At 44.2% G+C, this 13,900-nt stretch overlaps 1 protein-coding gene across 1 annotated transcript in view; it reads right to left on the minus strand.

Moving 5' to 3' along the window:
• Positions 1 to 13,900, minus strand: part of LOC138747361 (uncharacterized) — a 39,419-nt gene that overhangs the window by 4,053 nt on the left and 21,466 nt on the right. Inside the window, exon 4 of the mRNA XM_069906484.1 lies at positions 12,309 to 13,728. Coding sequence (XP_069762585.1) covers positions 12,309 to 13,728 — 1,420 coding nt within the window. The remainder of the gene's footprint in view (positions 1 to 12,308; positions 13,729 to 13,900) is intronic.

Below are 13,900 nucleotides of genomic sequence, written 5' to 3' on the forward strand. Positions count from 1 at the left end.
ACTCTGTTCTCCCAAAATTTCACCTTTGAAGGATAAAAGTGTTCCAACTCAAAGAAGGGCCACACAAATTACATGAGGATCTGGCCATCGAGTCTACCCTGCCATGCTATCATGAGCTGATCCATCCTCCCACTCAGCCCCACTGTATGGTCTTCTTTCCATTATCCTTTCATGATGCCTTCACAAATGCCTGCAGCAACGAATTCCAAATATTTACCACCCTCTGGCTAAAGAAATTCCCCCTCATTTCTGTTCACAGCAGATGTCCTTCAGTCCTGAAGTTGTGCCCTCTTGTCAGAGATTCTCTCACCATGGGAAATGGCCTTTCTGCATCATCTCTGTCCATGCCTTTCAACATTTGAGATGTTTCAATGAGATCCCCCCTTCATTCTTCTAAATTCCAACGAGTACCGGCCAAGATCTGTCAAACACTCCTCATATGATAAGCCTTTCATTCCTGGAATCATCCTTCCGAACCTCCTCTGATCTCTCTCCAATGTCAGCACATCCTTTCTTCAACGAGGAGCTCAAAACTGTTCACAATACTCCAAGCAAGATCTCAGCAGTACCTGCTAAGGCTTTAACACTGCATTCCTGCTCTTGTATCCTATTCCTTGAAATGAATGCCAGCAATGCATTTGCTGGTAAGTATCTTATTGAAAGCAGTGAGTGGAGCTGTTCAGCCATCCATATTCAAACCCGACTGATGTGGGGATTTCCCTATGACCACAGTTTTCCTCAAGGTGCTCTGGTTTTCTCCTGCATCCCAAGACGGGATTCTGCATTAATTGACCACTCTAACCTGCTGTAGTGCATGAGCGAGTGGTCAACTGCAGGGAGATGTGGGGTATTGGGGAAGAACCAATATGGGGTGAGAGTCGGATTCCTGATGATGGATGCTTAAGGGTTGGCAGAGAGTCATTGGACTAAAGAGCACGTTTCTCTGCTATATCACTCTTTGATCTTAATTCTGCTGTTTGGACTGTCAAGAGCCAACTGAAAAATTTGAGCTAGGTTGTTTAGCTGGGAAGTTGGAGGTTTTGGAATGGTAAACTAAACGGGGAGCACGAAAAATTAAATCTATTTATGTCAGGCACTGTAATCCTACTTAAAATGTAGGAGAAATCCAGAACTCTCCCTCACAGGACATTGCTAAAGTGATTCAATGGAATTCTTAAAACTAAGATTGCTAGGATTTTAAAGACACACAAGAGACTGTGTGTGCTGGAATCTGGAGCAATAAAAAACTCTGAGGAACACAGTATCAGTAGGAGGATATCTGTTTCAGTTCAGAACCATTCAAGCAGAGGGGAGAGACAGTGTATTGACTGAGAGAAGGGGAGAGACTACAGACAGAGTTCGGGAGAGAGGGGAAGGCAGTGTGCTGACTGAGGGCGGAGGGGAGAGTTGCACTCTCCAGAGGGGGAAACAGTAAACTGGCTGATCAAAGGGGAGAGGCAGTGTACTGACTGAGGGGGGAACAGTATTCTGACAGGGTACTGAGTGAGACGGGAAAGAAACAATATACAGACTGAGTGCAGGGGCTGGAGAGGGTGTATACGGACTGAGAGTGCAGAGGGAAAGAGAGTGTACTGATGGGGGGGGGGGGGAATAGTGTTCTGATGGTAAAGAGGGAGAGTCAGTGTACTGGGGGATGGGAGGAGACCGAGTATTTCAAGTTAGAGAAAGAGAGAGACAAACTGTACTGACGACCTTCATTCTACACTCTCGGGATTGCTGGATTTTTGTTATGCCAGGGGTTTTAATTCAGTTCAACAGAACTGATTAAATTGAATTCATCCATTTCAACAGAAGAACAGATTGAAGAGACCAGGGGCTTATTTATTTTCCTCTGACCATCACTGCAAACAATTTGATAGAAATTTTTAAAATTTATTTCTTAGGTTATTGTTCAACGGTCGCTGTCAGCAAAGAATCTGAACCATGTGAAGGGTGGGTCTATACTAGCGAGTTATCTCAAACTGCTTCCGATGATTTTCATCATAATGCCTGGAATGGTCAGCCGTGCCCTCTTTCCAGGTAACTCTATTGTTCGCTATCATTCTAACTTCATCAATCTTGCTAAATGGGCATCGCTTTTCAACTCATTACCTATTAGTGAACAGTGGATATAATTTGTCTTATAAGCACAAAATACCATTGAACTTGAATGATTTTATTGCCTTTGCAATTGCTTTTGCTGCCAGAAAATGTGGTGAAGAATGGCCAGCCTGTTCTGTGCTCTATCATTATAAACTCAAGGTAAGTGCCACACGTGTGCCTACATCTCCTCCCTCACCACCATCCAGGGCCCCCTTTCAAGTGAAACAACACTTCATGTGTGCATCCGCTGGAGCCATCTACTGCATCCGGTGCTCCTATTATGGCCTTATCTCTGTCGGAGAGACTGGACGCACACTGGAAGATCGCTTCACTGAGCACCTTTCCTCTGTCTGCATCAGTAACAGGGATTTCCCAGAGGCCAAACAGTTCAGTTCTCTTCCCCACTCCTGTACTGATGTGTCTATCCATGGCCTCATATACTGACCAACTGTAAATTGGAAGAGCAACACAAAATTTTCCATCTTGGTACTCTCCAGAATGATGGCATCAACATCGACTAGTTTTTCGGCTACCCTACTCCCTGCTCTCCCTCCCTCTGTCTTCTTCCTTCCAGCTCGCCACCCATTCCCTCTCCTGCCCTCTGTTCTTGATCAATAAGACCAGTCAGAAAGAATTGGAAGCAACGCCTCCTCCTCACTGATGATCAACACAGGCGCACCTCAAGAATGCATGCTTAGTACAATGCTCTACTAGCACAACAATGATTGTGTGGCTAGACACAGTTCCAAAGCCGTCTACAAATTTGCCAGTGACACCATGGTTGTCGGCAGAATCACAAACACCAATAAAGAAGCGTACAGGAGGGAGATGGATTAGCTGGTTGAATGGTGTCACACCAATATCCTTGGTCTCAGTGTTAGCAAAACGAAGGAGATGATTGTGAACTTCAGGAGGAAGTCAGGAGAACACGACCCAGTCCTCATCAAGGGCTCAGTCGTGGAGAGGGTCAAGTACTTCAAATTTCTAGGTGTCAACATCTCCGAGGATCTGTCCTGGAGCCTCCATGCTGATGCAATTACAAAGAGGGCTTGCCAGTGCTTAAGCTTTGTCAGGAGTTTGAGGAGATTTGGTATGTCACCGAAGACTCTCAAAGTTCTTCAGATGTACTGTGGAGAGCATTCTAGCTGGTTGCATCACTGTCTAGTACGGAGATGCCAACACTCAGGATAACAAAAAACTTCCGAGGGTTGTTAATTCGGTCTGCAAAATCATGGGCGTCAGACTTCACTCCATTGAGGACATCTACATGAGGTTGTGCCTTAAGAAAGCAGCCTCTACCCTCAAAGACCCCCACCACTCAGGCCATGTCCTCTTCACCCTGCTACCGTCGGGGGGGGGGGGGGAAACGTATAGGAGCCTGAAAACGAGCACTCAGTGGTACAAGGACAGCTTCTTCCCCGCTGCCATTAGATTCCTGAACGATCAATGAACCACATACACTGCCTTACTGTGACTTTTTGGTGCACTATTTTTATTTATTTTGTAAGGTGGTTTATATAAATGTTTGCACTGTGACGCTGCCAATTTTGTGACGATAAATTCTGATTCTTCAGCGTTACATCAACCGCAAGTGGAGGTGCTACAATACTTCAAAGACAGGGCTGGGATGTGTCAGATGGTTATCAATTATTTACACAAGCTGACCTCTAAACTGAGACTGAACCCATTTCCATCTGTGCTGAGGATAGATCAGCTTGCAGAAAGGTTTGGCATTGAGCTTGATCAATCAGTGGTTCAGCAACATCTTGATCACCCGAAGATTATTTGGTTTGTTTTTCTCACTTGGGCTTTCATTTCTCATCTCATTCTCATTCTGTCATTCATTTTGCAACCTTGTTTCACCTATCCCTTGTTTATTGTACTGGTGATACCTGTCATGGTCCCATCATTGTGGACTGCCTGTAACAAACCTGTGGTCCACCAGTGGTCAGTGAACCACTGGTTTAAAGTTCTGTTGCATAGAACAGCTGAAAGAGAACTCCCTGAGCCAGAGATCCTGCAGTGATGGTCAGTTCAGGTATAGAGGGAACTACAAGTCTTGGAGAGATGCAGAACGGACCATTCAGCCCACCAAGTTAGCACTAACCATCAAACACCCAGTTACCCTAATCCTGCACTGACCCCATCTTTATTCTCCCCATATTCTCACTAACTATCTCCAGTTTCTAACGCTCACCTGCACTCTAGGGGTGATCTATAGTAGACAATTACCTGTAGGTCTTTGGGATATAGGGAAAAACGGGCAGTCCAGTTGTGTAGCAGTTAGCGCAACATTATTGCAAACCCAGCGATAATGGGTTCAAATCCAGTGCTGTCCATAAGAAGTTTGTACTTTCTCCCCGAGTCTGTGAGGGCTTCCTCTCGGTGTCCCAGTTCACAAAGATAATAGGAGCAGACGGAGGCACTTTGGCCCATTGAGTCTGCTCCACCATTCTAATCATGAGCTGATCCATCCACCCACTCAGCCCCACTCCCCGGCTTTCTCCCCGTAACTCTTGATGCCCTTACCAATCAAATGCCTGTATGTATCTCTGCTTTAAATACACCCAACGACTTCGCTTCCGCAGCTGCCTACAGCAACAAGTTCCACAGACTCACAACCCTCTGACTAAAGACATTTTTTCACATCTCTTTTTTTAAATTGACACCCTTTTATCCTGAAATTATGCCCTCTTGTCCTAGACTTCCTGACCGTGGGAAAGATCTTTGCCACATCTACTCTGTCCAGGCTTTTCAGCATTCGAAATGCCTCGATGAGGTTTCTCCTCATCCTTCTGTATTCCAATGAGCTCAGTCCAAGAACTGGCCATCATTCCTCATTATGCCTGGAATCATTCAAGTAAGTTTTCTCTGAACCTTCTCCAACATCAGCACCTCTTTTCTCAAATACAGTTTCCTCCAACCCTTTGAAATGTAGAGGGGTTGCAGGTGAATTGATGTATTTGGGTGGCATGGGCATGTATGGTGGAAGGGCCTGTTACTATGTGGCATCTAAATATTTAAACAAAAACTTTGCAGTCACAGGGAGAACATGCAAGGCACATGTACACACCACCCAAAGTCAAAATTGAACCCAGGTCTCTGGCTGTGAGGCAGCCGCTTTAACAGCCATCCCACTGCCCTTGAGAGGTTAGGGATCAAATCAAATGAGAGTTTTGCTTCTTGCAGTTGATTTGATAAGGTTAGCTGGGCCAGTCTCTTGCCAATTGGCTGCTGTTTTGAAAACTTACACAGAGAACATTTCCTGAAAGCAATATAGATTATGACCTGCAAATCTAGTCATATGAACCGCACCCTGATCACATCATCTTGCAACTCATTCATGTCTTACTCAATGCGAGAGTCATGAAACTAATTAACACCAGTAATGTCTTTTCTTTGGCTTGGCTTCGCGGACGAAGATTTATGGAGGGGGTAAAAAGTCCACGTCAGCTGCAGGCTCGTTTGTGGCTGACAAGTCCAATGCGGGACAGGCAGACACGGTTGCAGCGGCTGTAGGGGAAAATTGGTTGGTTGGGGTTGGGTGTTGGGTTTTTCCTCCTTTGCCTTTTGTCAGTGAGGTGGGCTCTGCGGTCTTCTTCAAAGGAATCCTCTTCTAGTTCATAAACTTCACTAATTACACTGCAGTCAAATCGAGCACACAACAGTGCAGGTAAGGAACAGGCCCTTTGGCCCACTAAAGCTCTGCTACCTGCACACGATTCCTATCCCTCCATTCCCTGTGATGAACCATTAATAACTCCAAAAGAGTGAAAGTTATGTAAAACTGATAGACTTTTATTCACAATAGAATGGAAGTACGTCCGTGCTGGTTGACTGTCCTGAACTGAGAAGGGGTCTGTGGGACGGTCACCTTTATTCAGGAGTCTGTGGGAGCAGCCACAGTCAGCCAATGGGCATGCCCAGACTGTTAAATATACCACTCCCTGTCTATTCACATGTCTATCTAGAAGCTTCTCCAGCTCTACAGTCGTATTTACTTTCAACACAACCCCTAGCAAATTGTTCCAAGCACTCACCAGTCTCTGAGTGTTTAAAAAAAATGTCCCACGCATCTCATAAGAAATAGGAGCAGGAGTTGGCCACCCGTGTCAAGCTTGCTCTGCCATTCAATGTGATCATGGCTTATCTGATGTTAGGCTCATCTCCACTTGCCTGCCTTTTCTCCCATATCCCTTAATTCCCTTAACCTGTGGAAATATATCCAACCTTGTCTGAAGGGAAGGGAAGTATGTGGGGAGCTGGAGGGGGGTTAATGGGTATTAAAAGATTGGTTGGAGTCCAAAGTCATTTTGAAACCTTGAATATTTTAAAATTCTTTCAAATTCTCAGTGATCCAGAGTGATAAGTAGATGACAACTGTGATCTAGAATTTCCATGCTTAGATAAATGCGTTGGCAGAGATTTGAAATGACTGATGGCTACTTCATACAAATAAGACCATAAAACGTAGAAGCAGAAATAGGCCATTCAGCCCACTGAGTCTGCCCCACCATTCAATCATAAGTCAATCCATTTTCCAACTCAGCCCCACTGCCTGGCCTTCTCCTCATAACCTTTGATGCCCTGGCTAATCACAAATCTTTCAGTCTCTGTCTTAAATAATCCACAACGGCCTGTGGCAATAAATTCCACAGATTTACCACCCTCTGGCTAAAGAAATTCTGTTCTAAGAGAACACCCTTCAATTCTGAAGTTGTGCCTTCTTGTCCTCGACTCTCCCACCAGAGGAAATGCTGAGAAAGTATTGGGGTAAATGGGATTAATGTGGACGGCCAAAAAGGTCAGGATGGTTGTCGTGGGCCAAAGGGCCTGTTTCTGTGCTGCACAACTTATCACTCTCTAACCCTCCGTTACTCTCCATTTCTGCTTTTGCAGCATCAGGATCTACCACCACCTTAGCTCATCTGCTCCTTCAATAGCAGACAGCAATCATATCTTTGTTGTCAAGCACCACGATGCTCCCAACAATTACTTCAAAAGACTAGAAGCTGTTTAGAAACTAATATGCTTTTATTAACAACAGAGTGGAGGCACGTCCATGCTGGTTGACTGTCCTGGATTGAAGAGGGAGCTGTGGCACAGTCACCTTTATTCAGGGGTCTGTGGGAGGAGTCAGACACAGTCAGCAAGGGGTGTGCCCAGACGAACTATAACAAGTACTAACAGAGCCAAAATATAAATACAGTGGTCTACCACACAGCACCAACAAAGCAACTCCTAGACTTGGACATCCAGTGGGTTTTGCTGTCAGAATATTTTTTTCTTTGCCTTAAATACCTTAAAAGAGGAGGAACTACAGAGAACAGGTAATAACAAAGGAATTTAACTGGAAAATCCATTGTTCCCTTTACAGTTGATAATTCCACCCCACCCATGCTCAGTCACCCATTCCTCCCCCAATAGTCTATGCGACCTTAACTTTCATTCTTATTTTGTTCACTGACTTCGAAATTAAGCAACACTTTTAAAAAAATCTTCATTATTTGCAAATCCTGTCACGTCCTCAGCCCTCCTGAACTCAGTGAGCTCCTTTGCCGCTGCAGTCCTTCAAGATATTTGATCTTTTTAATTCCAACTTCTTATTTATTATTGTGTTCAATCGGTCACTGCCAATCACTCTGCTCGTAAGGTTTTAACTTTTATTTAAGACATGCAGCACGGTAACAGGTCATTTCAGCCCACAAGTCTATGCCACCCAATTTGCACCCAATTAACCTACAAAAACCCCAATATGTTTCGAATGGTGGGAGGAAACTGGAGTTCCTGGGGAAAGCCCACACAGACTCGGGGAGAACATACAAACTCCTTACAGGCAGTGCGGGATTTGAACCCTGGTCCCAATTGCTGGTGCTGTAAAGGCGCTGTGCTAACCGCTCCGCCAATCACGCCGCTCTCCTCAAATTCAGCGTCTAAACCTATCAGCTTTTCTCCATCAAGCTGCTGAAAACCCTCGTATAAATATCACTTCAAACTCAAACTTAGTTTCTTTAACACTTTGGTGAAGCATCTGGATGCATTTTGCTATATGTTCAGCTGTTGTCATAATGTTCTGGCATGTCTTAATATGATGTGCATCCCTCCCCATCGTCATTCTGGATCTTGTGAGAAAAGGCTATCACAGAATCTACTGCTATCAATCGAGTTCAAACAGAATTCAACCTTAACGAAGGGCTCAGGCCTGAAACATTGGGTATAATCTTTATCTTTGGTATGTAAAGAATGCTGTGTGACTTACTAAGTTTCTCCAGCATTTTGGTGTAAACCTCAATCACAGCATCTGCAGCCTTATTTATTTAATCTATCTATACATCAATTATTTGTTTTCTACAGTTCTCCACTTGCCTTGAGACTTCCTTGAAAGTTTTGCTGCCACGTGAAATATTCACCCTTCTTTGCTATGTTCTGAGCTTTGGGGATTTATTTGTTCCTCCACATTTCTCATGGGTGAAATCTGCATTAAGAAGGGCCATATTCACTGGGTGCACGTAGGAGACTGCAGATGGTGGAACCCACTGAAAGAACTCAGCTGGTCGAGCAGCATTAGTGGGAGGAAAAGGCTGGACGACGTTTCAGACTTAAATCCTTTATTGAGACTGGGGATGTGGAAAGGGGAAGCTAGTGTAAAGAGGACACGTTTTAATCTGGATATGTATGTTCTGCCCTTGTTCTACACTTGGTTTAACTTCAGATTAATTTTTTTTCATTTATTATCTACTGCACTGTATTACTGACAAAACATTTTTGTACTGTCAATTTTATTTTATTTTCTCTTCCTTATGGATTTATTATCATTTTTCTTCCTTTGTGGCATCTTATGTGCTATTTATACTTGGTGTCAGTGTGTTTTATGTACCTGAGAAGACTTCTATTGCACTACTTGTATAGGGGGGGGGAGGGGGGCACAGTTAGTGCAACACTACTACAGCACCAGCGACCTGGGTTTGAATCCAGCGACCTGGGTTCGAATCCAGCACTGTCTATAAGGAGTTTGTTCATTCTTCCTGTGACCGGAATGGGTTTCCTCTGGGTGCTCCAGTTTCATCCCACCCATCAAAATGTATGGGAGTGTAGGATGATTGAGGCATTTGGGCGGCGGGGGTTTGCGGGCAGGAAGGGCCTTTTACCTAAATTTAAATTAAATTAATAAATAATCATTTATTCTTTCATTCGCATGATATACCTGGATGGAGTCCAGCCGTGTGCCTCTCATTTTCAAAGAACTGTCAGCTATCACATCATTCTGGGATTATTTTCGAGCTTAGTCCTCTCTGAACAATAGGACATTACAGCTCAGAAACAAGCCCTTTGGTCCTTCTAATCTGTGCTGAACTAGGGGAGTAGTGTGTTTTTGGTCTTACAGCCAATGCGAACTACATAGCAAGTGTAGAATAAAACAAAAAATATTTTAAAAATGCATTGACCAAAGAGAGGAATTTTCTTTAATAGTTCGTCTTGCTGCAGGAACTTTTATCGGAGTGAAGGAATATCATGTGAATAGCCAAATCAGCTATTGAGGATTGACCTACTTAATGGCCTTTTTAATCAAATATTTAATTCCAAGGTGATAAGGATAATGAAATGTGTGTCCAGAAGTAGAAATTTGGCAGTTCCTAGCACAAATAAATATTGTACGAGTGTGAAAATGAAGATTCACTGTCAACCAAGAAATTAAATCTTCATGTCAGTCTGCTTCCAAATGCAAGGCTGGATTGTCTGATGCTGCACACTGCCCAATTACTGTGTCAACTTTATTTTTGCTGAGCACTTCCTTGCCCTGCAAAAGAGGGGGAGTGTGCCAGTGAGTCTCCATTAGGACATGACTGGTGTGGTTAAGGAGCCAGTAGAATGTGCAGGCTGTGAGATGTGGCAATAAGACTTGCTCGTCACGTGAGGTATGCACACTGACTGACCGAGGGTATTGAGAAGCAAGCGAAATGCGCAGAGCCAAAGGATAGCACTGCACTTGGCTGGCTATCATGTATGAAGATCCATTCACTGACCTTCGTCACAGATGGTCAATGAACTTCTTGCTACTCTGCACTCGGGTCCTCAGTTTGGTTGCTGCCACTAACCCCAAAGAATTGCTTGACACCACCTAGATCCTTCTCCCATTTACCAATCTATACCATTTATCAGTAATTCCTAGGTCAGTATCAATCCTTAGAATGACTGTCCGCTCTTTATTTGCGTACTTTGCCCTTCCCCTTTGAAAGGTTCAATCTCACTCTAACTGGAACTACACAATCACAGAGCCGAATGTCTTGTGGGTCAAAGCATGAGGAGGGATAAGTGCCAGGGGAGCGATTAGTGAGGAGGGACAAGAGGACCAAGGAGTCGCAGAGAGCATGACCCCTGCAGAAAGTGGAGAGCAGAGGTGAGGGGAGGATGTGTCTGCTGGTAGGATCCTATTGGAGATTACTGAAACTGCAAAGAATGATATGTTGGATGTTGAGGCTAGTGGGGTGGGAGATGAGGAGAAGGAGAACCTTATCCCTGTTATGTCTGGGCTGGGGGGATGGGAATGGAGGAGATGTGGGTGAGGGCTGCTTTGAGAGTAGATGGGGATGTTTACTGAAGAAGGAGGACGTGACAGATGTCCTGGAATAGAAAGCCTCATCATGGGAAAAGATGTGCATAATTTAACCCCCCAACACATTTATTAAGGTGAATTAACACTCCCTGTAACAGAGAACCACTCATCTTAGAAACAGGCCCTTCGGCCATCTGTTCTGTGCCAAACTATTTATTCTACTTACTTTCATCGACCTGCACCCATATGGTCCATCCGTTCCATCCATGGATCTGTCCCCAATGTTCCTTTAAATGTTGAATTGAACCCGCATCCACACTCACACCACCCCCTGAGTGAAGAGGTTAACCGTAGGGTGGTAAGGTTAGCGCAACACTGTTACACTGGTGCTGAATGCAAGTAGTTTGTATGTTCTCCCCGTGTGTGCAAGAGTTTCCTCTGGGTGCTCCGGTTTCCTTTCACCGTTCATAACATATGGGGGGGGGGGGGTTTGTAAGTTAATGGGGTGTAAATTGGGCAACAATGGCTTATCGGCCGAAAGGGCCTGTTACTGCGCTGTACGCCCAATTTACACCCCATTAACTTACAACCCCCGATATATTTAGAACGGTTGGAGAAAACCGGAGCCCCCAGAGAAAACCCATGCAGACATAGGGAGAACATACAAACTCTTTATAGACAGTGTAGGATTTGAACCCTCATTTGGTCCCAATTGCTGGCGCTGTCAAGGCATTGCACTAACTGCTCAGCCAACCGTGCTGCTCTTAACTTTTATTAAAATTGAAGCAGGCAAATATTGGCAAGCCTCCCCCTCTAACAAATGGCAATGCCCTGAGGCACCCCATATACCCTAGGCCGCAAAGGAAACGGTTGGTGCTGAAAACAGTTTTGTGGTGAAACAGAACCACAGGCACAAGTTGCTCAACGACAAAACCTCGGCAGTGGTGGTGGGAGATAGATTGACATTGCTTAGACAGTTTATTTAGATTTTTTAAAAGTGCATGGTCTTTATTACAATTCTAAAACAGATGAACAAACGTGACTTTTAACAAGTTGTTTTCCAAACTGTTCATGGTTAAACTGAGCCAATAATACCTCCTCACATTTTTAAATGTGACATTAAAAATTTAGTTTCCCTTAAACATTCCACCTTTCACCCTGAACCATGTCCTTTAGTTCTTCTCTCACACAACCTCAGTGGAAAAACCCTGTTTGCATTTACTCTTTCTAAATAAAATCTATCATAATTTTGGGTACCTCTATCAAATTTCCCCTCATTCTCCAACACTTCAGGGAGTAAAGTCTGAATCCATTCAACCTTTCCTAATGATTCGACTCGAGTCCCTGCAACATCCTTGTAAATTTTCTCTACAATCTCTTTCAATCTTATTGATACTTTTCCTGTAGGTGACCAAAACTGCGACAAATTTAGCCTCACCATTGTCTTGTACAACTTCCACATCACATCCCAACTCCTGTGCCCAGTATTTTGATTTATGAAGGCTAATGTGCCAAAAGCTTTCTTTATGGTCTTCTTGTTTTGGAAGTTGCTGTATCATTAGGACACCAGCAATTAACACCTTTCTTAAATTATTATGTTTGATGAGCTATTTCTCAAGCTAAAAATACTGTAAAAAGAAGAAAGTGTTACCTGGAATTTATCGTGATAATTTATTTCCAACCTGAGCTGTAGTTTATTAAGTGCTCTCTTCCTCATGTTTTCTTGGTCATTGAAGAAAGCTTCTACTGTTTTAGGCTGTGATTTTTTACATTCCTTTGTGTCCTTCATTGAATGCGGTAGATCCCGAAATTTATTGGCCTTTCCAAAGGAACCTTTGCTGATAAAGTTGTTCTCTTTTCTGATTGCCACCTCGATATTGGCCTGGTTTGTTATTGGGTTGGGCAACAACCTCTTATCAATTGCATTGGTGCAGGCACAGTCATAGAATTCACCTGAATCAGATGAAGCAATGGATTGCTCATGGGGGGAGCTACTGTCTGTATTCCACTCCGGAGTGCAGTTTGTTGAAGGGTTAGATGGACAGTCATCTTCTAAATCCTCCTCTCCAGGAATATTCAAATCAATGTCAGGTTCATTGCCTTTTGCTCCATCTTCGCTTTCACTTGCCTTTTCATCACTTTCCTCTCTGACCGCGATATCCAAGAGACCATTGACTTGCTGCTCACCATCCAGTCGATCAGCTGGTGAATCCGAATACACGTCCACAGCCATAGTGCCATTGTCTCCAGTTTGATTTTCTTCTTCCTCTTTGTGACGAGCTGCCTTGCCACTGGGAGCTTCCATCAGTTTTATGTCCTCATTGTCCACAGCTGCGTTTGGCATCTCCTTAACCTTCAAGGCTTCAATTTCATTTGCTAACATCTGACCCAATCCCAATTCTTCATCTGCCTCCTGGGTATCTCCTCCTACCTGGGAGAGATCGTGAGTTGAATCTTCTTTCCCAATCGAAGTTGCTACCTGGGCCACGTTGAGGTCTGTACAAGTCTTCGCATTTACCCGCCTTACTTGTACAGAGGGATTTTCTCTGGCTTTGTGCACTTTTAGAGAATTGCGGCGACAAGTCTCGCGTTTCCTCTCCTTTGTTTTCAGCTGCTTTTGTTCTTCTTGTGGGACTTCCACGTAGGTTGGCAGATAATTGAACATATTTACCTTGGGCATGTTCACCAGATCTGGATGAACCCGAAACTCATCTTCAGTGATTTCATCTGCTTTTGGTGCTTTGGCTAGAATATCGGACTGCTTTTTGCCCATCCCGTTTGAGTCGACCTTCTTCTCTGAGGACGTCGAGCCAGCATTGGTGACCCGTACCAGGGAGTACTTCGGATTGATGAGTTTTTTGGCTATGGCCGCAGTCTGCTCTGCCGTGAGGGTGGCAACCTGTTGAACAGGCTCTGGGGGTTCTTCAGCCGGTGCCAGGTTCAGTTGGAGCAGGTTGACTGGTTTGGAAAAGTGCAATAATTCTCTGAATTGCTTGTCAAATATTTCCACAGCCTGGCCTGACAACACTGTGATGATATTGCGATCAAGTCTGGAGGCAGTCCAGGTAAAACTGAAAGGGATGAGACAACAGGATGTGTATTAACAAGATATCGCATGCTGCAAGTCTTTACAATTTTGCTCTCCATAATGTATGAGCTTGACATCATGTACATCTGCACATCCTAGCCCTTCCTCCTGCAAACATCTCGTTCACTGAGATCCCTTGATATTTTGCTTAGGCT

This window comes from Narcine bancroftii, chromosome 12, assembly GCF_036971445.1.
Source record: "Narcine bancroftii isolate sNarBan1 chromosome 12, sNarBan1.hap1, whole genome shotgun sequence".
NCBI classification, from domain to species: domain Eukaryota; kingdom Metazoa; phylum Chordata; class Chondrichthyes; order Torpediniformes; family Narcinidae; genus Narcine; species Narcine bancroftii.